The sequence below is a fragment of the Sparassis crispa genome (assembly GCF_003851025.1).
Source record: "Sparassis crispa DNA, contig_000007F, whole genome shotgun sequence".
Classification (NCBI taxonomy): Eukaryota; Fungi; Basidiomycota; class Agaricomycetes; order Polyporales; family Sparassidaceae; genus Sparassis; species Sparassis crispa.
The window spans coordinates 1404288-1429129 of NW_020939754.1; the positions used below are offsets into that span (position 1 = coordinate 1404288).

Genomic DNA, 24842 nt, shown 5'->3' on the forward strand with positions numbered 1-24842 from the left:
CATCGTGTTGTTTTAGCGAGCGATGCCAATCAAATCAGTTACGATTACAAGTGCACTTGTGGTTCACTTGCTGTCGTAACTACTTTGCTCGGCATGTAACACCCCAATGTTTAAGCGTTCACCTCTGCCCCGTCGTCCAAACACCGTCGCTCCCTGCAATATTCATAGGTCTCTCATCGCATGTCTTTTTTTCACCTCCTTCCCGCTTGTAAGCTTACAATTTTTCCTATATATAATATTACTTGGAGTTCGATGCAAGGGAGGGAGGTTCCGCGTCTCCGACGTTCTTGCCTTATAAGGTAAGTCGGCTTCCCTTTTCGGCCTACGTCATCTCATTTCTCCGGTCGTCACCTACATTAGGAACGAGCGAATCACAACTGGGAAAGGGTTTAAACTTTATTTCGTTCGCAGAGTACATATATAAGGAGGTCGGCCCATCGCTTCGAGTTATTCCATCTTTCTCCCATATATCTCTCTGTCCCTGTGGTTGTAAGTGGTTTCTGGTGATGGGCCCTTGTACAACTACAACGAAATTTTGTATGCATGCTAACGAAGGCTCCCATTTTAGCCCTCACGTTCACCAGGCTCTGCGGAACGTTCTTTCGCTTTACTGCCTGCACATACAGAGCATTCTATTTGTCACCCGGGCCGACTCACTGTGTCCGCTTCGTCTCCCACAGCAACACCCCTTGCAACATCCCTTGCAACATCCCTTCAAGTGTTGAACGTTGGACGTCGAACTGGAAAGATGTTGGTTCGTTTTCCCATATTACAGTGCGTGCATGTAGCTCGTGTCGCGCGGTGTTTACTCTCTCAATCTGCATATCACGGATGAATGCCGACCGATCCTTTCCGATCATGCAGCGATTACGGGGCGTGGCGCCGCCGCATGCTGCTACCGCAGGCCATCCCCTTCGTGACCCATATCGGAATATTCCGGTGCGCCACCAGAAGCCCTTCACAGCTAGTCGATCCCTCTTCCCAATCCCACGCGTCTGGCCTACCTGAAGTCAGTATACTCCGTCCAGATATTGCTGGACACCACTGAGAATAGCTCACATTTTGAAGTTCTTCTAACACACTGTTCCCAGACCCCCTCACACGGTCAACACGCTTCTCTCAGACAGTGACAGTGAGCTCTTGAGAGCTTGTCCAAGAAGCCATCGACCGCGTCCCATGCTGAGCGTTGAGACCCAGCGCTCCCTATCTACCGAAAAATACTTCGGTTCCCGGTGCTCTGTTCTGTTCGTCTGTGTCGACGATCTTTTGAAGATTATTCAAGCCGGGCGCTGAGTGCCGGAGACGTGCACAGGTACCAGAAAGTCATTCACCCGGATACCGCAAACTGAGATGTTGTGTCAACTGCCCAGGCTCTATCTATGGTAACTGGCAGAGGATATTTCAAGGAGACCCCGAACTGTGGTCGCTGCAGCGCCAATGAGAAGGCTGTCTGCGCAAAGGCCATGCAGCGGAAATCGTTTTCCCATATTACGGCGTGTGCATGTTACTCGTGTCGCGCAGTCTTCCTCTCTCGATCTGCATATCAGCTCATCGGTTACCACGGATGAATTGATTCTTTCCGATCATGCAGCGATTAGGGAGCGTGGCGTGCTGCTGCCGCAGTCCATCCCCTTCGTGAACCATATCGCGATATTCCAGTGCACCACTAGAAGCCCGTCACAGTCGGCCCCTCGCGTCTTCCATCCCAATCCCACGTGTCAGAAGTTCACCTACTAAAGTCAGTAATAGGCTGTCCAGATATGCTGAACACTGATTGCCATGACCCCACTGAGAATAGCTCACATTTTCAAGTTATTCTAATACACTGCTCCAAGACCCCTTCACGTGGCACGTTGCTCTCCTTCCAACACCACTGAAGTCGGAATTTCATCCCACTTTCCAGCTGGAGTGATTGCAGAGTGAATCATAGCCCGACGTCAATCCTGTCTTGACTACCCGAGCAAGCAACTAGCTCGTCGATCGTGGATATTTACGGTCGTCGTCTGCCTCACTCGGTGTAGGGCGCGCGCCTGCAACGTGACATCCACGTGAGGTCACGGCGTCAAGTCTGGAGCTGCACGTGCGTGTTCCCGACACCTCGCGCCGGCCAGCAAGGAGATGCTCCTATCTCTCACGCGCACGACTCGATGATACACGCGAACGTGTATCGATACCGGCTGCTTTTGACAGTTCATTAGCGAACCCCTGGGCCAAGAGCGAAAACCCGTGAGCGTCGGAGCTGCATTTATATGGATCGCTGTTACGCTGGGTGCGAAGGTGTCATCTTCAAGAGGGCTAATCTCCTGTGCGCGTAGGGTCATCCGGCGTTCCGTGAACGCGTGAACACGTACTCGAGTTAGAACGTGTACACGTGCGAGGCGGACTTTGCGTGTTTGCCGACGTACAGTTCAAAGCTTTGCGCTCCAGGATTTTTTCATGATGCCGGGCGACTTTCGTGTGGTCTCTATATACGAAGGTGAGTGTCAGATGTAAGGCCGTGTGATGAGGCTGCTCATCAGCTGTTGGGTCACTGGATGCGATAGTGCCATCATTCGGTGCCCCTGCTCATGTGCAGACGCGAGGCGCGGTTCCGGAAGTAAAAGTTTTTTGACCGATATGTTCTCGTTCACACATGGGTGTTGGGTTACCGGGCCTGGTATGTTCTATCACTACCGCACGACAAAATTTTTGTCGAAGTCTGGCTTCCATTCGTCCAGTGCTTGTTCGCTCACCTGCTGACAGGATATTTCCCGCTGGCTGTTGGTTGTTTCTGGGCGAGCAACAGCTCGTTACAGTCGGAGAATACACGTCTACATGGTATGGTCCGACGCCATTCGTCTCTGTGGGTCATGTCCTTGCTATGATTAGCTGCGCTATGTCGGCGAAATGAACAGGATCTGTACCTTGCACAACCATGGGGCATGCTCATGTGCTTGTGGCCGCTGAATGTTTTGTTTCGCGTCAATGATGCCTACTCCTTGGCTGCTTATCTTCGCGTTTCAGTGCGGACCGCATACAGGCGGAAACATCTGGTGACTGTTGGGTGTATGGGTATCGTTCTGGATAGGTCCATGATATTGATAGCTCCGTGAGTATCTTGTCTCCATGTCTTATGTGGCGATCAGCTGAAAAGAAGAAAAGTTCTTTCGTATATGCAGCGTTGCTTCGGACGCAGGCCGTCTGCTGAGTGGGACGCCCTTCGATGAAGCAAGGTGGCGGAGAGTAGATCCCGGAAGTGCGCACGCGATAGACAAAGAGAGTTGGGTGAATCGTGGACAGTGCATCTGAGATCTGCAGCGGGTATTAGGGTTGCTGCGTGCCGGCTCCTGGTTGGCTGGGAGGCGCCGGAGGCAGATTGTCGGCGACCGGATGTCGGACCGGAGCCTCCCTTGACGTCAAGCTTACCGCATCTGCGACGGAGCGTTCCAATTGACTCCACCACTCAGTTCACGGCAGCTTTTTTGCAATTTGGGTCGCTCGGGTCGGTAAACTCGACATGCGGGCTCCGAGGGTATTCTTATCCAGGAGGCCATGACCATGGAGCTTGTCAAACGTCCTCGCAATGGTGGTTCACTCATTATTCGGTTTCGGAATCGCCCATGCACTCTCATTGTCCTTCTCTTCCACCTCGAGGACAAACACGCACGTGTGGTCTCCTTGAGCACAAAAAACAACCGACTTGATCTTGCTCCGTGCCCTCGTTGTTTTGACCTCTAAAACGATCGGCCAGATCGCGGCTTTTTCCCGGTTCTAGAACTCGCGCGTCGCCACACTGCGCTTTGGCTCTGCTTACTGTGAGTGGCCCCGGCTCCTACATATGCCTTCTCTTTCTCCTCCAAACACTCATGTCTTCTCCCGTCTATGTTCCCCTCAAAGACTTAAAAGATAACCCAGTTTCCTCGACTGGAACGGTCATGTCTGACGCGAGCAGCCCTCAACGCAGCCCACATGGCTCCAGTCCAACCCATAACTCTCAAGATGACAGACCCCCAGGCGGGACACGTAGATCAGGCGCGAAGACTGCTCGCAAGGTGCAGTGGGTGGAGAACGACCGGGAGCCGATTACGTCCATCCGCGCGTTGGACGAGCATGGGCTTGACGTACGCACCCTTCTTGGTCATGTCTTTGTTATCTTTTTGACCTCGTTCACAGCCGGAACCGTTTGAGACGCTGACCGACGCGCTCGAACGCCATCGGTCCGACTCTCCCGTTGACCGTGGTCGCCCGGATGGCACCGTCGCTCCAGACTCGGCGCTCTCATCTTCGTCCGAAGTGACGCTTGCGCCCATGCGGGACATTCCAGGCGAGGTGTTCATCGGCGCTGACGAGACTGCTGGCCTGCCAGGTACAGGCACCGAGCAACATGCTGTCCACCAGGCGCAAAAGGTCGTGAGTGCGCACAAACGTGGTATTTTCGGGGGGTTTCGCCTTCCAGGCCATCACAATGAGCCGCAGAACGTCCGCCGGAGGAAGAGAGGCAGGAGTAGGACCAGAGGCTTATTCTCGCGCCACAGTGACGGCGAAGACTGGGACGGTGACACCGATGTAGAGAAATCTGCCGATTCGGGGCGCGCGACACCCGCGATGCAACCTGGCACGGGCGTCCTTGGTGCCCTCCTCGCGCTGTATGACCATAGCTCCATCTCACAGTCCGGTCGGTCAACGCCAACGCCTTCGCGTTCCTCGTCCGACGAGCTTCGTCCGCCGTCTGTCTTAGGAAAGTCTTCCACCTTTGACAGCATGGGAAGTACGGCCCCTTTGATATCCGGTGCACCCTCAGCATCGTCCGCCTTCGGTGGCCCGCCACTGACGACCACGTCATCGAGGTCGTCGACTTTCAACTGGGCAAAGCCGTTCGTGCTGGGAGAGCAGCGGATGCCCCACGCCAGGAACGGAGCAGGCGTGTTTGGTCCGCTCATCGCCAGTACAGGTAACATTAGTGGGGTGGCGGCCCCCGCATCTAGCACACTCGCTCCCAATATCAAAAGACCTGGGTACCACTTATCGCGGTTCGTGATGCCCTTACATGATTTACAACTCAATTGCTGATGTAGATTTTTCTCAGTTATTCGCTCGAAAGCAATTTGCCCACGTTGGAGACTGTTCAGAAGACCGTCCCGCGGTCGCGCAGCACGGATTTCGGGAGTCTACCTAACATCGAGACGACGGCAACCCTGTCGGAGGACACACACCAGGCGCGGTACTCACCCAGCGGCAGGCAGAAGTGGACCGGTGTTCTGAAGGATTTGCCTAAGCGCGGCTGGAGCCGTCCGGGAACGCCTAGTACCACACCGAACTCACCGGAGGACGAGTGGATCCACGACAAGTATATTTCGGAGGAAGAGCGCAAGCGTGAGCGCGCGGAGCGTCGGTTGAAGAGACGCAAGGCAACTATTTACGTGGGTAGCCTTCGTGAATGTCTGAATGCTATGGGCTGACTTGCGTTTGTCTCGTAGATTACCCGCCACGTCGCGGCAATTGTCCAGCGGCAGGAGTTTATCCTAAAGCTGACGCGTGCGATGATGATGTTTGGTGGCCCGAGTCATAGGCTGCAGGCACAGATCATGTCGACGGCTAAGGTCCTTGAGATCCAACTGTCGTGCATGTATCTGCCAGATGTCATGCTCATCTCGTTCGACGATGCTGCCACGAGCACGAGTAACATCAAGTTCATTCGCCAAGGTAGCGCACTCGATCTGGGCAAGCTGCAGGACGCATATGCACTGTACTGGAAGGTGAGTGCCGAGTTCGGCGAGCTGTCTCCGAGCAAAATCTTACACACCGCCAGGTCATCCACGACGATATCTCGGTGAAAGACGCGTCGATCGAACTTGACAACTTGATGCGGAACCCACCGCTGTACAAGATGTGGCAGCTCGTCATATTCGGTGGTTTCTGCTCATCGTCCATATGCAGCGTCAGCTTTAATGGCTCGTTCATCGACTCGTTGATCTCGTTCCCGCTTGGGTGTATGCTCATCGTCATTCAGTTGTTTGCTGCTCGAAATGAGCTCTATTCTAACGTCTTCGAGTATGTAGGATATACTATATATCATTGGTTGTTGATATTCATTATGTCTTTGTGTGCAGGATCACTGTTGCTACTATCTTCAGTTTTATCGCCGCAGCGCTCTCCTCTACCCATCATTTTTGCTACTCCGCTGTTGCTTCGGCATCAGTGGTGCTCATCCTCCCTGTACGTCTCGCAGTCTACGTGTTCATTGTGCTGTTTTCTCATCCCCGTTGTGCGCCAGGGTTTCATCGTTCTGTGTGGCAGCCTGGAGCTCGCTACCCGCAACATCGTGTCCGGTGCCGTCCGCGTTTGTTTCTCATTCATATACTCGCTATTCCTTGGCTTCGGGCTGGCGATCGGGGCGACTGCGTTCTCGAAGATCACACACCAAGACTCCCTCCCGGGCGAGAACGACCTGACATGCTCGAGGAGCCACAACCCTGATGGTCCGTGGTGGCAGCAGACCCCATCCCTATGGTGGGGTACGTACCCTGCTCTTTGTCGCTGCGAACGCGTGACTGATGAGCTGCACCAGCGTTCCTCACCGTGCCTCTGTACTCGCTCTCCCTCGGTCTGCGGAACCATGCGCCGTGGTGGAGGAAGGAAACAGTAAGTCCCGTTCCTGCGCTCGTGATTGGTAGCTGACGATCTCGTGTCTGTTTCAGCTGCTAGCTGTACTGGTATCCTCCCTTGGATGGGTTTCGAATCACTTCACGGGCACTAAGTTCCCTGGGCAGAGCGACGTCTCTGCTGCGGTTGGCGCCCTGGCGGTTGGGTTCACGTCTAATTTGTACGGCCGGTTCTTCAACGGCAATGCTTTTGTTATCATGGTGTGTCACTTCGCTCAATCTTATCACACGAAGATGAGCTGACTCCGTACCAGATTACCGGTATCCTCTTCCAGCTACCCTCCGGCCTAGCGAACGGCGGATTGTTCACATTCGCGTCGAACGAGACGTCCGGCACGAATTCGAGTATGACGTACATGTCCGGGTTCGATACGGCGATGCAGCTCGTGTCCGTGTCCATCGGTCTCACCGTCGGGCTCGGCATCTCCCTCGTCATTGTCCACCCTTTTCCGTCCCGGCGGCGGGCTGGTGGTGTTTTCAGCCTTTGATCTGCGTCACATCTCTCACACTATCGTCAGCAATATCGTCTGCTTCTATCCTCGCATCATCGTTCGCTCCATTAGAAGCCTTATTTCTCGATTCATCTCATCTGCATCATTATCTCAACCACGATCCTACATCTGCAATAACACCATCCGCATCTGCATCTGCATCTTGCCCATCTCATTCTCTGAATTTATTCCGTCTTCCTCACCTGTACTGAAAAGGTTTCTTGTGTTGTTATCAGACAAAGTGCTGTGTAAATCTCCCTTGATCCTACCTTTGATCACAAATCCTTCCCGCCCGTTCTCCCGCATTTTCCGCAAATCTGGACCCACGTGTCTCCTGTTTCAGTTTCTTCTGTAGGAATAGCGTTTGTTAACATCTGTTACATCACGATCGTTTCTCTATACTACATAGACTACATAGTATTGGACATGACTTGTGCGTTTGCGTATGGTAGATTTAGATAGATAAAATGATACGATAGACTTTCTCTCTCGAGCCGCCGCTGAGATCGGATGCACAGTTGAGTGATGTAGATCGGGTGCTGGTTCTTACTAGCCGTGGTCTCGTAATGGGCGATTGAATTATACATCGACAGATCTGCGAGCTGCTGCGTAGACTCGGATGCCATGCATCAACTACTACATGGGTCCAGTGGACCACTCCAAAGTTCTGAATGACTAGGGCTCGCGTAGAAACTACCGTACTAGTTATAGCGTGTGTTCTTAGTCACTGACTCACTGGTGAAAGTAACTGGCACAGAGAAGCCATCGGGGACGGGTTAACGTTGCAATGCCGTGGAAGGATCCACAGTATGGAGGACCTTGGGTGGATGTCCTTCAACACCAAACCACACCCGCCGACTTCAGACACACACCAACGACAACTTGTGTTGCAGCTGCCAAGGTGTCCGAACTAGGGCTCAAGCGCTCAAGGAACGCAGCGACAAAGCCAGAGGGATCAATTATGATTACAAGTGCACTACCACCCTCCACCTACGGCGACGGCTACAATTACAATAAGAGCGATGCGACGACAACATTGCGAAAGCAGCGACAGTAACGGGCAACGTCGTTATACAAGTACAGGGACAAAAAGAGATAGACGAAAGAGGAAGGAGAAAGAGACGAGAGACAAAAAGACGAGAAACAAAGAGGAGAAAGACAGAAGAGAAAAACCTCATCGCTTGACGCATGCCAAGCACTTGCAGCACAGCAGCAGCAACCTAGTGCCAGACTGAAATGAGGACGTTAGGCATGGGGACCGTACACAAACTTACGTGTAAACTAAAGTCAAGCGACAGGGCGCCGCTCGAGCCGTCCATTCGTGCTCATGCAGTCACGTAGAGGAATCAGCGAATTGGTGAGCTCTGCAGAACCTGAAAGGTGAGTGAAGGATACAGTCGGTTATTACAGTCTCCGAGGGGAAGGAAAAAGTGCATACTGGGGCTACGAGGAAGGGGGCGCGCTTATAGACATGCAGCAGTGCGCAGCCAAAATTGTATGCCTTCGCTTGCAAATATTCACGCGGAGTAACCGACAGCAGGATCGGTAATCTCTGTGTCAAGTGAATGTCCAACGAACGTGAAACAGTCAGATATGCAGCAACAAGAGGAAAGAGACAATCACATACCCGGCGCGATCGCAGGCAAGGCAAGGTACTCGGGTGAGAGCTGACCGAACGATGCCACGAAGTACTCATCCCAGAGATCCTGTTCAATTGGACCATCGGGCAGAAATGGAGCTAGGCGAATAGCGGAGACGTGAGCGTGAGTTCAATCGGCCTAAACGAGCAGGACTCACAACGCGGACGTGGAACGAGCACCGGCTGATATGCCGCTGGACACAGGAAAGTCAGTTGAGGCTTGGAGGTACCAGGTAAGAACGAGACGCACTATCATTCGGCAGTGGCATGGTCTGTTCCCCTATACCTGGCGTCGGTTGTAGCAGCGCGATGTCTCGTACTACTAACCGGTGAAGACGATATCGATAACACATAGCTGCAGAGGACGCGCGGAGACTTACCCATCAATACGACAGCCGGGATGGGGAGCCTGGACGTGGCCGGTGTGGAGACCTCCCACTGGTCGGAAACTAAACAAGACAGTAATTAGTGGAAGGCTAAAAGCCTCCATAGAGAATGGAGGGATGTACCAGTCGGCAATGAATGTGTCGAGCGTGTTGTCGTCCACGGGCGAGATCTCAGGGATAGCGCCGCCTGACTTGGGGGACGCGAGGGCCCCGTTCCAAGTATCGACGTCGACGAAGTTGAGGGACCGTTGTCGATCAGCTCCGATGCCACAGACGAATCGACCGCGGTGACTACTGTTGTAGTGGCCACTGTCGAGGTGGCCACGGGCGAGGTAGCCATGGTTGAGGTGGCCACGGTCGAGATGTCCCAGGTCGTGGTGGCAGCAGCGTTCCTTGTCCATTGCCCCGCACCCTGAGCAACGGCCCCGCCGGCGTTTTTTCTGCCCTTTCGCACGGTCGTTGGCTGCTCGGGCTTATGGCCCTGCGTAACTTTGGCTGCAGTGCGCCTGCGCTTCTTTGGGGGCGCAGCTGCCTTAGGACCCGCCTCTGGTTTGTCGGACTCCTCCGCTTGGCGGCCACGCTTCTTGCTTTGTGCCGCCGGAGGTGCAGGAGGTGTGGCCACCGGCGTGGCCATTGAAACTCGGGGGTACTGCATGACAACGACACGTAGTTAGTATCCATCCAGCAGTGCACATATCCGCCGACCTACCGGAAAGGACTTCAGAACGGCATCTGAGGGCAAGCTGCACCCCTCGTATGTGAAGGAAAGACTACCGGCCTGAGGATATCATGAGCAGCGGCTTAGACGAAGAATCAAAGACTTACCTCCACGAAAGCCACTGCCAATTCCTTCGGGAACACAATGTGTGGCCACATCAAGATATTACGAAGCTGGATGGTCACCGTCGATACACTGACACTAGCGAATCTCAAGCCTGACTTTCGTAATCCCTATACTCGAAGAAGTGGGGTGCACTGTGAATCGACGACTGATATGTACCTCGAGAGCCTCCCATAGCGCCTGCTCCATTCCCGCGTCTCTACCGGTATTACGGTCGAACATCGACCGGTAGGGGACAAAAAGTCCCTGGTTCTGTATGCCGTTCTGGCCGTCAGTGGGAGTATGAGTAAGGGTGAGACGATACAGCACCACTCTGTTGTCGGACATTTTTTGGTAGTCACTGCAGCGCAACCCCCGGAGCATGCAGTCCGTTTCGAGGTATTCGCTGACGAGGACACGAACCTCCAAGTCCTCAGGTATAATCTGAGACATGATAAGAATTAACAGAATATACGATGTTGGACGGTGAGTGGTGGTAGGCAAGGGTGAAAGACAAAGGTCAGTGATCGGGTGAGTGGCGGTTTAAGTAGTGTCGCGCGGCGGAGCGTGGCCACCGATACAAACTCAAATCGACCAAACAAAGACTCACTATGTTGCGGCAGCCACTTGCACGCAATGGGGTGCTGGGTGTTGCCCAACAGAGGGATGAAGATCTTTCATGTGGCCACCCGACGTCGGCCACTTCGGAAGGAGAGTTCAGACGCACGGAGGACACACGAGGAGGGCACATTCGGTCTGATGGCCACAACATTGCGAAGAACCAGGAGATCTCGCACACACTTGACCACAAGCTTCCACTTCGCTTCGAAAACTCGATGACGTCAAGGAAGTAGCGCATACGCGACATACCGCTATTGACGATGCTTTGTATGGGCACCCAATACTATTCATCAAGGACCACGCCCGAACATTGCGGTCGAACGGTGCGTGTTGTCTAGTATGACCACGGTGGTTAGCAGGTCTTCTGATAAATATGTTTTGCACTGACCATCACATTCTTGCAGCCTCCAATTGGCTCGGCAACTGGTGTCCAAGCGGTACCCTGCTGTGTTTCCAGAAGAATTTATACTCTTCGCGAACTGACTCACCGCATTCCTCTCGAACTCAGTCAAAGTTCGGAACAGCAAATCTATCACTCGGCACCGTCTGGAGGAAATGGTGGTTCTTTGACAGGTAAGCACGCAAACGGTGAAATTTATATATGACTGATGTTTGCAATAGAGCTTGCGGAATGAAGAAGGCTTCGCGCTGGAACTACATGTCTGTCCACGTCAGAACATAAATAGACAAATCGCCCAAAAGGAAAACGATCATGATGCGTTGCGCTCTCTAGTTGAAGTCAACAACCTACCTGCATTGATCCGCACTGTTGCGTCAAATGGGAGAGTCCTGTCTACAGTAGATATAAGCGATCAACGTTTATCGCATTGATACATGGACGAAATTTCATGTTCGCACTCACCACTATCTTGCTATTTCATGCTGCGATGAATTGACGATGACAGGCAACAAAGAGATTATCGTGGGCTAGAAGATATCGTTGTCATGCAAGGGCAAACGTGTTGCGAAATACTGCCAGCAGCTTGCGTAGAAGATCCAGCTATATGCAACGCCAGGACGGACCGTTCAAGGGCGCGCAGCAGTATGCCTGCGCGCCCCAACATATCATCACGGTGGAGGTATACAGGCACACTACTGCATACGATGATGGTATATTGCTAATGCGCAAGATGGCGGCTTTCATACGTTCAGCAACCGAGGAAAGATTCAGTAAGAGCGTCCTCTATCTGTTCGATGATATCGATTACCCCAACGCTTACCTGCATCTCTTACGCAGATACAAGTGTGCCTCCCGAGGGCAGCCTTACCATAGTTTTTCAGCAACAGCAGTTCAGCAGACTTATCGTAAGCAAGTCAGTTCGGAGGTCTCAGGTGTCAGGGTGACCCGCACCGATATCAAGACTGAGCGTGCAATTTGAGAGAATAAGACCCAGGAATCTATTTCTTGGGTTAGAAAAAGTTCTGGACTGTCGGTTATGGTCCAACCTTAAGGTCCAACCGACAGTCCAGAAAAACTCACTGCTGCACCTGCCATTTGTCAAATTTGTGGAATAGCGGTTTCCCACGTGGTGTTACTTCGAAGTAAAGTCATGTGATGGTACGCGTCGCGCGACGCGTCTACGCTGTGTGATGCGATGAAGGCGCTGTTGTAGGCGGCAATTCGTTATCGCCCCCTCTTGTCCACCGAGACGCTGATTCGTGTTGTGCTAATCAGCCCCATGATGTCCGAGCTTGGTGACCTACGCTTCGCTATCTCCTACGTCGCTGAAGTACCTCGTCGATACGATAGAGCAGGTCTAGCAAAATCTTCAACGCGAAAAGGCCGCTCTCCAGGAGGGCGATAAGACTATCTTGCGACAGGTGGGAGAAGGCAGGGATATCTTTAGTATCCTTAGTGCGTCATTCTCAGCGGTGCATGCAACTGACTCACTGCTCGTTAGTCAAAGCGAACACGAGGAAGAGAAATTGCCGGAAGAAGCGTTACTGGCTCAAATGTCGTGCGTTTGTTTGGACTGCCAGCTCATGCATGTGCACCATTTATGACGGCATCAACAATTTGCGTTGCTCAGGACATTGACATTCGCTGCAACAGACACCACCTCAAACATGCTGGCCGGCATCCGAATATTCAAATCAAACTGCGTCAGGAGCTCTTGAAGGCGTGTCTGGGCGATGAACCGCTTTCCTACGATCGGTTGATGCAGCCCCCGTATCTGGATACCGTCTGTCGGGAGATATTGCGAGTGTAAGTTGGGTCTCTTTTCACCACTGAGCGCTTCTGATGTCGCACCATACGAAGACAACCCCTTCTCACGATCCTGGATCGCCTGTATGTGGAATCTATATCTATTATCACCACAGCTGTTCCTTACAGAGTGAGAAAAGACGTGGCCTTGCCACTATCCGAACCGATACCAGGACTCAACGGCATGATGATGAGCGAGATACCTGTCCCCAAGGGCACCAGAATATTGTTGGTGTTGCGGGATCAAACCTCAGCAAGGTACTCTGGGCCGAGGACTCTCTGGAGTGGAAGCCCGAGCGGTGGCTGTCGCCTCTTCCCAGCGCTGTCACTGAAGCGCATATTCCTGGAGTTTTCTCAAACCTGTGAGCGATGACACCTCAACAAGCAATTGGGAACGCGGCTAAAAAAAATTTCTCTCCTAGTATGACGTTCATAGGTGGCGGTAGAGCGTGCATGTAAGTCCTCAAACGCGCTAAACGTTTGTGCTGACTGAACATATTTAATAGTGACTTCAAGTTCTCCGAAATGGACATGGGTGCTTCCCTCTCATGCGTAGGTGGATTGATGAGTCCCCTTCCCTAGAGGTCATCTTGTCGGTCCTGCTGCCGAAAATCACGGTAGAGTTGACGGAGAAGCCAATCGCGTGGAACATGGCTGGCATTCGGTGTCCCACTGTGGGTAAAGAGGGCATTAAGGCGGAGATGCCGCTGAAGGTCGGGTTGTTCAAGAAGGTGGATGTTCAAGGCCTAGTTCGCAGTTGTTTTCGTCAATTCCCGCTGACTAACATGTCTGAGCGCACGAGGTCCTGTTTCCTCTTGCCGTTAGATAACCAAGAATTCTCATTAGATGCTGTCAGTTTTCCGCACGACTCTATCATGACTGAGACAACGAGGAAAGTCCCGAGTGTTTCTGTCCACTTTGCCATGTGGTGGGCTGCTACAACTTGAAGTCTTCAGCTTTGGCCCAGCGCCCAGTGCCAGTAACGGAGGAACATCGGAGAATTATCCATGATTCTATCAAACCTCTGCCGTAGGATGATGACACGTGTGGGGGCGCGGGTGCCATGTGCGTAATCAGATAGGCCATTGAGGCCTGAGCTGAACAGCCCTAGGCCTGCTGAACAGTCAGATCTGCACCAGCGGAGATTACTAGAGATGTGTAAGTGCGTGCGTTGTGCGGACACCAGGTGGACAGTCTGCGGCCACGATGTCACGGAAAGTGCTTGGCATCTAACCCCCACCACCATTGGGTACATACTATGGCACAACGACAGCGTATGCCAGAATCTTCCCTACAAAGTCCGGAAACTCGCGAGTCGGTGACTCAAAAGGGAGAACGCCCTCAATGGTCAATTCAAGTTCGCTGCCAAGCGGGATCAAATTGCCACAACTAGCTGGTGCCGCAGATCTAGATCGACCTGGATGGCGTTTAAATAACTTGAAATGTACGGTTGGTGAGCAGAATTGCGGGCGCGTGTCTGGAGTGTGACATATGGTTTTGGGGCAAATCTCACATACATGGGTTTCCTGCAGGTGACAGGCTCCAATCATTGTAGTGATCTGATGCAGGCTCACGCAATCTGGGGCGCATTATTTCTGGAGATCGCTCCTTGGGGTCGCAGAAACTCTCCGATTGTCGCTCTCGGCGGTTAATGGTGTCTTTTCTTCTGTCTCATAAGCGCGAGCTGAGACTGCTTTCGCAGGATGTAACCCCTTGCTGTCCACACACTACACTTTGCCCGCTTCATTATCTTGAGTCAGGCACAAAATACTGGCGTTCAGGACGTCTCTGCCGTCTGCGCTTCTTGTTATGTCTGGTTCCTTCGCTGAAGGTCTCTTTATATGTGTTGTCACTTGGATGTTATGGCGAACCCTCGTGCGACGCTTCGTCATGAAATCACCCTTGGATAACCTACCAGGTCCTCCACCTCAATCATCTTGGACAGGCTAGTATTTTTTGCCGGTATCTACCCCTGCATATTGGTGACATTTTCCTCCTCAGGTAATCTCGCTCGGTACATGGCACGAGATGGTTGGGATTTCCAACTGGATCTCTCGCAGAACTATGGGCCTGTTGTTAATATGACGGGATTTATGGGTGTTCGTCTTTTTCGTGCTTGCTTTTCAGATTGAACTGACTATCTGTTTCCCACTTAGAACCCAATGTTGTATGTCTACGATCCAAAAGCGCTGCAGAGCATAATTTTGCAGGACCAGGATATTTATGAGGAATCCCCGACGTTTATACAGTACGCGCGTCTCACAACTTATGGGAGGTTTCCAACTGATAGCTTATAAGTGCAAATCAGATGTGCTTCGGTCCAAGTCTAGTCGCAACAGTGGGTTTGTCGACAATGACTTGTAAGCGTAGTGACAGCTCATTGACTATCGTGCAGGTGATGTCCATCGAAAGCAGCGAAAGCTGCTGAATCCCGCGTTCTCCATCGCGCACATGCGCCGAGTACTGCCGATTTTTTATAAGGTCGTCGACAGGGTGAGCTCTTGTCGAATATCGCGAGTTGGTTGCCTTTGTGCTCACTGGTAACGGCAGCTACACACCGCGATCAATGCTCGCGTAAATGAAGAAGCCACAGAAGTAGACATGCTGGCATGGATGGGCCGTACGGCACTTGAACTCATCGGGCAAGGCGGCCTCGGTTACTCGTTCGACCCTCTTGTAGAAGATGCTACAGATGAGTATGCGGATGCCTTGAAGGCGTTTCTGTAAGTGCACCAAGTTCTTTCTTCGTTCAGACAAGCCTGACCACCTCACGCGATATTTCACGGGAAACGCATCTAGTACAACCTCGTACTCGTTCGGTTTGATCAGATTTGCTGCACCATACATATCGCAATTTGGTACCCCTGCATTTCGAAGGCACCTGTTGAAGTTCATCCCCAGCAGGCGAGTGCATAAAATGGTCGATATTGTGGACACGATGTACAGAAAATCGACGGAGATTTTCAACGCAAAGAAGGCCGCTCTGCAGCGTGGAGATGAAACTGCCATTCTTCAGCAGATAGGAGAAGGAAGGGACATCATGAGCATTCTATGTATGACCCTTTTCAGTCCGAGAATCGAATTCAGAATTGCTGACACACATGCTACCAGTGAAAGCAAACATGGAGGCGAAATCAGAGGAAGACCGACTACCAGAGGAACACTTACTAGCCCAAATGTCGTTCGTTTTGCCCGTCATTGTTGTTGCTTAGTTCTTGTGCTCAGTACTGCGTAGGACGTTCACATTCGCCGCTACAGATACAACATCATACACCCTTGCTCGAATATTTGAGCTCCTGGCAGAACATCCTGATGTACAAGAGAGGCTTCGTAATGAGATCGTGCGGGAATATAATGGCGCCGAATTGTCATACGACCAGTTGATGCAGCTGCCTTACCTAGATGCCGTGTGCAGGGAGACACTTCGTGTGTGAGCTTATACACCGGGTCAGTCTTCTGAATAGCGAAATAACCAAACGCAAAATACTTAGGTACCCTCCAGCCACGCTCTTACACCGCCAGTAAGAAATTCATTCTAGCTTGTTAGTACGTTCTGCTTACACCGCGACCCATTCCCAGAGTCCGAAATGATGTGATCCTCCCTCTGTCTGCGCCGATCCGTGGTCGTGACGGGAAGATGATCAGCGAAATCCCCATCCCGAATGGCACAAAGCTCTTCATTGGCATCGCGGGCTCTAACTTGAACAAGGCCCTCTGGGGTGAGGATGCTCTGGAGTGGAAGCCTGAACGCTGGCTGTCGCCGCTTCCCAGTGCCCTGACCGACGCACGCATCCCCGGCGTGTATTCCAATCTGTATGTCGCGACTCCTCGTGAATAGTCAACGTGTAACCAAGGTTCTTTTGCAGGATGTCCTTCCTCGGTGGCGGAAGAGCGTGCATGTGAGTTCTGTTATAGCCGATGCTGAGCCTGGGCGCTGATCAGACATCCCCTAGCGGCTTCAAGTTCTCCGAATTGGAAATGAGTAGGTGATTCGCGCAACCTCTTCCCTTCAGAGGGACTGACGGCCATGTTGCAGAGGTTGTCTTGGCTGTTCTCCTTCCCAACTTTACATTCGAATCAACCGGAAAACCGATTGTATGGAATATAGCAGGTGTCCAGTATCCAACTGTAGGCAACGAAAGCACCAGAGCGGAAATGCCGTTGAAAGTAGGACTGTACAAGAATTCTTGCTCGTAGACTACCACAACCGTGTACATCTGGTGATTGCGACATCTGGCTAGTATCTTCCGAACTAGGGGCATAGATGTACGCAGGTCGTGTGTTATCTCTAGTCTCTGCTTCTCTGGCGTAAAAGAACATAAGTATATGGCAACAAATAGAAAAAAATGCATCCCGGTGAACATCAAACCCAACTGAAGCAGAGGCGGTGGACAATAATAACATTGCTGCAACAGATTACTGTGGAGACTCACCAGCACAATTCACGTGAACCACAATATCACTGTGAGGACGCAGAATATGCGCGTGATTTAAGAAGAGACGACATAGGTACACATCAAATTCAATAGAACAGTACGTAGGACGGAGGTTGAAGAATACATGGCTCCTGGAACGATACCAACCTAAAGTATGCGGGGAATCACCCGTGAGCGTAGGGAAACAGTGTGAAAGGGCAACGCAGCGGAACAGGAAGGATCAGATCAAGACGCTTGCATCGTCGACGATGGAGGTTTTGGTGTGAAGGAAGGAAAAATAAATACCGGGTATAAAATACGACGCTGTCGTGGACCACCGGGCGATATGTGAAGGGTATTTATAGCAATCTTACCAGTAGTACATAGTAAACGCCGGCGGCACAGAACACGGGGAACAATCAAGACGTTTGTGGGTTTGAAGAAAGGGGAGTAGAATATCGAAAATGGTAATAATTCAGACAACGGAGGGCCGACACGATCACCATGGACCTATCACCAACATATATGGGTACGCGCCATCTATGCTGGGAGCGGGAGTGTACAGCGGTAAGGAAAGAGGAAAGGTGGGGAAGAAAGGTATCGCCAGGATGGTTGGTACCATCACTCGGCCATACCAGTCTCAACGGCCCCGTACGCGTCTTCGTCGTCGAGGTCCTCGTACTGGCTAGCAACAGTGACTGCTATACTCTTTCTGACGAGCTCCTGGATAGCCTTGGGCGAGCTTATAGTGTATTGCGACTCAGGCGAGGCAGGTGCCATGGGCGACGTGGCCAATGGCGCAGATGAGTCGGGAGTGGTAGGTGAATACAGGATGCGCATGCCGGTACCGTTGTAGTTAGCCACGGGTGCAGGGACGGTAGGGCCGCCCGGCACAGGCGAGCCAATAGTGCGGCGCTCCGCATACGCACGCAACATTTCATCTGGCGACATCACGTTCGCAGGCATCGGCTGCATCGGCATGATGCCTACTATGGACGACTTCGGGATCTGATGAGCCAGGGAGGGGGGAGCCGGCATAGGGGGACTGGGGGCCAACAACATGTCGTCGTTATTCGAGACCCCATCACCACCGGTGCGCATCACTGGCAAGCGCGTTAGGACACAACTTCCACTGCATGAACACTAAACGCACTGGACAGAGCGGGAAGAACCGCATCGATGCTCGGCCGAGAATCCTCTTGTCCGGACATGCGTGCTTGAATATCTTCCGCGGACAGACTGAAGGGGCCTGCAGCCTGGGTGGGGGACAACGCCCCAGTTTCGTCCTCGTCCGGAAGGGGGGGCACGTGCCCGACGTGGAACGCACGCGTGCGGCGGTACTCCCCAGACGGACGGGTATCCGGCGCAAACGAGACACGCGAGACGCGTTCGCTACCGAACGACGACGCGCGAGCGCGCACGCCCGGCCGGATGTGGGCCATATCCGGCGACGACAGGTCGATGCCGCCAATCTCTAGTCCCTTAGCGCCGATGCCCGCCTGTCCGCCTTCTACTGCGATCGTGCTGGAGGGGCGCATCGCGCCGAACGAGAACGACGACGCACGATCTCCCGCATTTGCTGCTGACGAGAGCACACTGTTGCGTACCACCACCGTCGCGCCCGCAACGGATACGGGCCGCCAGCTCGTCGAGATCGTCGACATCCGCTTGTCGATCGCCTCGTTCCATCGCTTGCGCTTGTCCCTGCCTTTCGCGCGGCTCAATTTGATGTATACCCCGACGGCCAGTCCGATCACGAACAGCAGCGGCAAGAGCACTGCCGCGGCGACTGCTCCCTTGGAGAGGCCATGACTCTTCGACGGCCCGTTGTTCACGTTTTGGATTGAGGCACCAGGCGTGGAAGTGTCCGCTGCGGCAGGGACGCTGCCCGAGGTTGGCTTGGTGTACGTAGCGGTGAAGACGGGTCCAGCTGGCATAGTAGCAAGAAACGGTGGTGTTCCCGCCTCCACAATTGCAAGCTGGAGGTTCGCAGACGCTGTCGAGTTCCACCATTTCGGCATCAGGTTGACATTGTAACTGCCGTACGCAAAGTCCACGTTCGCCCATTCGTGGATGCGAGGCAAGGCGCTGCCGGGGGCGTAAAGATAGATGTCTACGGTGTTCGAAGTCATGCAGGATGTGTCCCAGGAGATGTTGAGTGGGGTAGTATATGGGATAACCTGACCCGCGGTCGGTGTCTTGTAGAATCCGCCCGACGAGCACGGAGCTGGATGGAGGAATTTTCAGCATCGTATCCAAGCATCATCCGGACTGTCCAGCAATCAACTGGTAGCACAACTTCGGCCGATACCGCCCCAAATATGCTACAGATAACAGTCCGCATCGTGAACGTAGAATGTACACAAGGTGACACTCAAGCCTCCCGATTAGCACCGTCGAGTGATATTGCGCGAATGATATGCTCATCAATAGTCAAACTCGCCTGGCCACGCTATGTAACGCAGTAAACATCACGCTATACCACTCCCCATGTCCTCTGCGGCACTGTAGTCGGCGTGTTACCATGTCGAGTCTGATGGCTCAAGCTCGAACTTTCTGAACATCGACAGCCTCCTCCCTTCTCTTGAATATGGCAGAAAAATCCACAACAAAACTTACCGGAGCGTTGACGATGCGCATGAGCAGGTGCGACGGCATGGCCGGTGCGGAAGACTTTGGTGAACCCCTTCATGATAGATGTACAGGGCTTGCTTGATTTTCTTGGGCAGAGTCCTCAAAAAAAATAAAAGAGCGTGAACAGTGAGCAGAAGGAGAGAAATAGTGAAGGGGTAGTGGATGGCGGGGATGGCGGGAGGGGAAGACACAAGAGCGGGGACGCCGTAACAGAGGTTGTCAAGCCAGCCTCGACATTTCTGACATCTGACTTCAATCTAACCTACAAAATTCAGACTCAGCGGGCCTGTTTGTGTACTGTCTCCAAATAAATCATCTAACAATCAAAACTACCGAGATAATGCAAAAGCGAAGTACAATTGCAGGAGGCGATCATGACAACTGTTATACATTGAGACTCCCTCTCTCCCTCCACCGAAGGTACAGAAATGAGTTTCTATTCTAGTGTGCAAGCTTGTCTAGTCCTTGAGGTATCTAAATAAGATACCGTTAGTCTGGCGTAGACACGAAAATGTACCAGATACGCACCTTCCAACCATGGGTAGCGGCAGCTCTCTTGTATCCTTCCAGTGCTTCATGCATGCCATAGGGCCTGATGTAGAGCCATTATTAGAATGTGAAGGTGCAATGATAAGCAGTGACTCACGCATCCCAGTTCTGAGCCAGCCGAGCCGGACGAGGCTCAAGATTAGATATCGCAAGTCTGATCTGTAAAAGTATCGCCGAAATGCTGAACATTTCGTCGGATCGGCTTCAGCTTTCTGCGCTATCACCCACGCCGGGGATGACTTGCCTATAACTTGGAAGCCACCCTGATATTGCGAAAATATATGAGCGGCGAAAGGTGCTGAAAGAAGATTGACACAAACCATCCGCGGTCAAAAGATCCATGCACATTGATCCTCCTGACATAATTATCAGCATCCTGGAACACCAACCCTTGAGGGATCTCACCTCCGGTGACATGACCGCCTCCGCCCTACGCAATAGTCATCAGCAGTCAGTCACCTTCAAAGGGAGACACTGACATGAATGAACGGCAAGAATCGGGGTTTCAGGATGCGAAAAAATGGGGGAGAGTGCGGGAAGGTGGGTGGGAACCGGATCTCGAAGACCAGTGAGTTAACGCCTCTGTGGGGTACACCGATCAGCAACGAAATGGCGGTCGGAACGGCCTTAAGTCTTACCGACTTGTCATATCCTTCGCGACAGGCAGTGAATCGTCGAAAGAATGTAACTCCACAATCCATTGGAAGAGGTTGTCTCCAATGAGTTCAGGTGGCATGTACCAGCCGAGCTCCTTCAAGTTCTTCGCCTTCTCCTGCTCCTTCAGCATTGCCTTCAGCTCTTTTTGCAGAGCCATGGTGGCCATAGGGGATGACTCGACGGGTGCTGGCATCATATGTTCGATCGTCGTTTTGACCCATGCGGGGTCATGGATCCAATCGTCCAAAGCTTTCGAAGAATCATCCATATCCATGGGCTGAGACTGTGATGCGGCAGTCTCTCCAGCACAAAAAATGCTCAGGTCGTCTTCATCGTAGTCTGCATCCATGTACTCCTCGCGCCGCGCCGCAAGAAGTTTCTCTAGTTTGTAGGACGGTTCCGGGATCTTGATGGGATGGTGAGAGAGCGTAGTGGGATGCTTAGGATCCAACGGTACAATCGGGATGTCTGGATTGACAGAAACAGGGAGAGGATTCGAACCGGGGTTATATTGTCCGGAACTCGAGTTCACCAACAAATAGCGACTGAAAGCAGTTTGATGTCACTGGAAGCTGTACATGGAGGAGCGACTTACCAGACAATCCATTGCGTATCCGCCACGACGAAGTACGGGTCTGTACTGACGAATCTCGATGGCTGGTTGATGATCTCAGCCAGCACAGCACACTTGTGCGCACGCACTGCGCTGTTTCGCCAAACTTTTGGGGAACCAGAGGCATATGAGGACATAGAGATGGTCCCTTCTTTGGCGAAGTAAACACCTGGTAGCATTATCAAATTTCAAGCCTTGCAGTACATCCACGAAACGCCGTACCGTTGCCATATGCACGCCCGTGTGCGATATTCTTGTACCAAAGTCCATGCCTAATAATCTGAAAGTGGCAGTCAGGACAACCATATAACGGCATTCGAAGCAACCAACCGAATGCCAATTCTTCAGCGGAGAACCGTGGAAGGCCTGAAATCGAACAGGTTGAAGATGAAAACGAGTACGAATGGTTTTAATAAGATACGTACGTATAGAGATGGGTACTTCAAAGTGTTATTGTCCACCTTTTTAGCCTGCACGAGAGCACTGCGGAATTTCGCCTCAGCATCAGGGGCCCCGACGCTAAAACGGAACTGCCGCCATGTAGGCTCTGAGACCGAGGAACAGGAATTACACCGACTTTTTCTAGTAATGGTGAGATGTGTACTAACCAATGTTGTGCACGCGATCTTCTTCCGATCTCAACTCCTCAATGTGCGCGGTGCACGATGCAACACACCTGTGAAGGGGGATGCACAAGGAGTTTACACTAGAGCGCCTACTTCTCCGAACTCACCATCGAAGTATGGACCAAGCAGCATCAGTAATGTTATTATCCATATCCTTCAGTCTTGGCTTTATTCTACGACCTTCCGTGGACTTCTCCAGATGTTTCTTCATATCTACGACCTGAAATATTGGAAGATGGCTCTATCAGCATATATCTGAGGATGACAAGCATCGTTAGCAGAAGGATGCGTACTTTAGGCAAGGTATCTATCAGATTTACGATAACAGAGCACATCTGTAGGAATGTCAGACGATGTTCAAGGAATGAGGACACGTTTGAAGTGTACCTGAGGACGGGACAGCGTGTCGAAGTCGCACAGCCCGTCTGGATCTGAGGATGACCCCATGTTAGCCAGAGGTACGCGCAGACCCATACCCAAAGGTAAAGGTTCATCCAGGGATCCCTCCGCTGCACTAGTGTACGCCAACGAAACAAGTAAATCTATAGTTGCAGGGTTTGCGCATATTTCGTACTAGACAAGAACGGAAATCAGGGCTGGTTTTTCAGCAAAAAGAGAAGATGACAACTTCAAGTGATGGACCGCGATTCAGGTTGTAATATTGGTACGTGCAGAGTCTCGAATCACAGACGTAAGGCTTGAGCGCTTCGTAGTCGGTACTAAGTTTGTTATGGCAAACAATGCAATAGCGAGAACAAAGCTAATGGTGTTGTGAGCATCAACCCCGCGAGTAGATCAATGGATAAGTCTTTACCGTCAGTCGGCGAATCAGATAGCAGAACGCTATCAGAGGTAGGTTAAGATGGCCTCTGTCTTCTGCAGTAAGTAGAGGGTCAGGAGGAAGGTTGTAGCTGCTCGAAAGTGCGTTTTCCTCTTCTTCCGCTTTACGCATTTTCTAAAGAAGCAGTAACTACGCGAAGTAGGCAACTTATACTAATGCCACTCACCTTGCCCATGCTCTTCATGATGACTTGTTCAGGCTGTTGCGATCGCTCTGCTTCCCAGCACAGAAGCTCCGCGCTTGCCCAGTCGAGCTCGTACTTCAACCTCAATTGTACCACTTTCAAGAAGTAGTTGTTGAGCAGATTCTCCAAAGAAGAGCTCAGACTGAATGGCTGGAAACCATGTGTCTCTGTGTCCGGTTCACTGAAATCCTCCAGGTACTGATCGGACGCGTCCGCTGTCTCTTCGACTTCCACATCCTCATCCTCGAGTTCAGGATCGGGCGAGACAGGCAGCGTAATTGTATCCGTGGCATCCGCAGCTCTATCTTCCTTTAACCCGAAGTTGCGCACGACCTCGGCAACGTGCTCCTTCGATGGCTTTTGTGTGGCTGTCAGCCCGATCCTGAATTGCAAGGAAACCGCCCGCTTCAGCGCATCAAGAAAGATTGTTCCATCCTTTTGTAGGACCGGATATACACCTCGGAATCCAGATACGATCAATGTGAGATGCTGCGTGCGAGACAGAAGCCGTCGATCCCAGGCCATAAGAGCGCGTGCAGGTATGTCGGTCGCCAACGAGATCACAGGCAACGACATTGTGAGCACGAACTCGTCCCTGCCGAACGGCACGAAACCCGGTCGATAGTTACAAGCGGCCGCCTCATTGAAATCACTGAGGATGAGATGCAAAATCGTCAATCATCAAGAGTTTCACAAAACACCCGGCGCACTCACCGCTGTAGACAGCCGACGTTCATTTGAATCTTGTTAGTAGCAATGATTCCAAAGTCGTCATCTGAATGCTCATCGTATGCATCGTATGCATCGTAGTCTTCCTCCATTTCATCGTTATCAGACCCTTCCTCCGTATGCTCATGACCAACAGAGATCTTCCTAGCTAGTGTCGAGAGCAAATTCTTCAACAACATTTCTATCGTGCACGAGCGTTCCTCGTGAACGGCCTCCATTGCCCGTAGCACATGCGGAGGAGGATTTTCATCTTGCGAAAAGCAAAAGAAAGTGTGGCTCTCCGGATATTCAGATGTGTCTGGTACAAAATATGTTGTCTGTCCTAAGGGCCACAAAGTAGTGAACTCACCAGAGACGACGCAGTTCAGGGATACCAGGGGCTCCCCATTTGGTCTCACCACGTCACACTCAAATGCTCCTTCGTCCTCGCCAGCTTTTACGTCTGATTATATGCATCCGTCAGACGTTCCAGGGTAATCGCAACAAGGAAGAGTCACATACGGCGAACGTGGAGATCATTGACCTGGAAGCCTTCCTTTGACGCCTCCTTCATGGCATTGAAATCTGCGATAAATTTCTTGCGTCCTTTCATGGTCTTCGTTGGTGAATCCATCGTTCTGAGTCCTTTAGTGCGCTCGATGCTATGTGGTGGAGATAGCGCTGAAGATACAGGCCCAAACAGCGTGTGGCTTCCTCCTGTCTTCTGGCGCTTCGACACACGTTCCCACCCAGATTCTAGAAAGGGGCTCGCGTTGCGAACCGTACCAGAACGCAGCTCACGATCAGGCAT

General features: G+C 52.1%; 7 protein-coding genes across 7 annotated transcripts; 4 read left to right on the top strand and 3 right to left on the bottom strand.

Annotated features, from left to right (window-relative positions):
• Positions 1 to 2632: 2632 nt before the first annotated feature.
• Positions 2633 to 3187, top strand: SCP_0804790 (hypothetical protein; the record flags this gene model as incomplete). The annotated part of the gene is made up of 4 exons (XM_027761067.1): positions 2633 to 2656; positions 2743 to 2842; positions 3004 to 3088; positions 3142 to 3187. 4 exons carry the CDS (start codon positions 2633 to 2635, stop codon positions 3185 to 3187), a joined length of 255 nt encoding a protein of 84 aa, XP_027616868.1.
• A 727-nt stretch (positions 3188 to 3914) lies between these two features.
• Positions 3915 to 7129, top strand: SCP_0804800 (Pheromone-regulated membrane protein; the record flags this gene model as incomplete). The annotated part of the gene is made up of 10 exons (XM_027761068.1): positions 3915 to 4100; positions 4153 to 5009; positions 5066 to 5399; positions 5457 to 5735; positions 5789 to 6030; positions 6090 to 6195; positions 6254 to 6494; positions 6548 to 6621; positions 6678 to 6842; positions 6896 to 7129. The coding sequence occupies 10 exons, from the start codon at positions 3915 to 3917 to the stop codon at positions 7127 to 7129; spliced, it is 2718 nt and encodes a 905-aa protein (XP_027616869.1).
• A 1520-nt stretch (positions 7130 to 8649) lies between these two features.
• Positions 8650 to 10325, bottom strand: SCP_0804810 (hypothetical protein; the record flags this gene model as incomplete). Its single annotated transcript, XM_027761069.1, has 10 exons — positions 8650 to 8684; positions 8760 to 8870; positions 8930 to 8965; positions 9022 to 9090; positions 9152 to 9220; positions 9281 to 9806; positions 9867 to 9935; positions 9983 to 10108; positions 10158 to 10250; positions 10308 to 10325. The coding sequence occupies 10 exons, from the start codon at positions 10323 to 10325 to the stop codon at positions 8650 to 8652; spliced, it is 1152 nt and encodes a 383-aa protein (XP_027616870.1).
• Positions 10326 to 12757: 2432 nt separating this feature from the next.
• On the top strand, positions 12758 to 13386 carry SCP_0804820 (hypothetical protein; the record flags this gene model as incomplete). Its single annotated transcript, XM_027761070.1, has 5 exons — positions 12758 to 12804; positions 12859 to 12888; positions 12945 to 13166; positions 13227 to 13259; positions 13311 to 13386. 5 exons carry the CDS (start codon positions 12758 to 12760, stop codon positions 13384 to 13386), a joined length of 408 nt encoding a protein of 135 aa, XP_027616871.1.
• Positions 13387 to 14694: 1308 nt separating this feature from the next.
• Positions 14695 to 17001, top strand: SCP_0804830 (Docosahexaenoic acid omega-hydroxylase CYP4F3; the record flags this gene model as incomplete). Its single annotated transcript, XM_027761071.1, has 14 exons — positions 14695 to 14749; positions 14806 to 14903; positions 14961 to 15052; positions 15103 to 15146; positions 15200 to 15297; positions 15355 to 15527; positions 15604 to 15857; positions 15916 to 15985; positions 16040 to 16234; positions 16296 to 16325; positions 16384 to 16617; positions 16671 to 16703; positions 16758 to 16786; positions 16841 to 17001. 14 exons carry the CDS (start codon positions 14695 to 14697, stop codon positions 16999 to 17001), a joined length of 1566 nt encoding a protein of 521 aa, XP_027616872.1.
• Positions 17002 to 17840: 839 nt separating this feature from the next.
• On the bottom strand, positions 17841 to 19911 carry SCP_0804840 (hypothetical protein; the record flags this gene model as incomplete). The annotated part of the gene is made up of 3 exons (XM_027761072.1): positions 17841 to 18322; positions 18373 to 19446; positions 19839 to 19911. 3 exons carry the CDS (start codon positions 19909 to 19911, stop codon positions 17841 to 17843), a joined length of 1629 nt encoding a protein of 542 aa, XP_027616873.1.
• A 383-nt stretch (positions 19912 to 20294) lies between these two features.
• On the bottom strand, positions 20295 to 24842 carry SCP_0804850 (hypothetical protein; the record flags this gene model as incomplete). Its single annotated transcript, XM_027761073.1, has 22 exons — positions 20295 to 20327; positions 20382 to 20445; positions 20500 to 20583; positions 20647 to 20665; positions 20723 to 20758; positions 20808 to 20832; positions 20882 to 20984; positions 21041 to 21604; positions 21655 to 21841; positions 21895 to 21952; positions 22003 to 22038; positions 22098 to 22219; positions 22281 to 22348; positions 22406 to 22518; positions 22592 to 22633; positions 22686 to 22871; positions 22927 to 23058; positions 23113 to 23253; positions 23306 to 23975; positions 24038 to 24350; positions 24402 to 24494; positions 24554 to 24842. The coding sequence occupies 22 exons, from the start codon at positions 24840 to 24842 to the stop codon at positions 20295 to 20297; spliced, it is 3378 nt and encodes a 1125-aa protein (XP_027616874.1).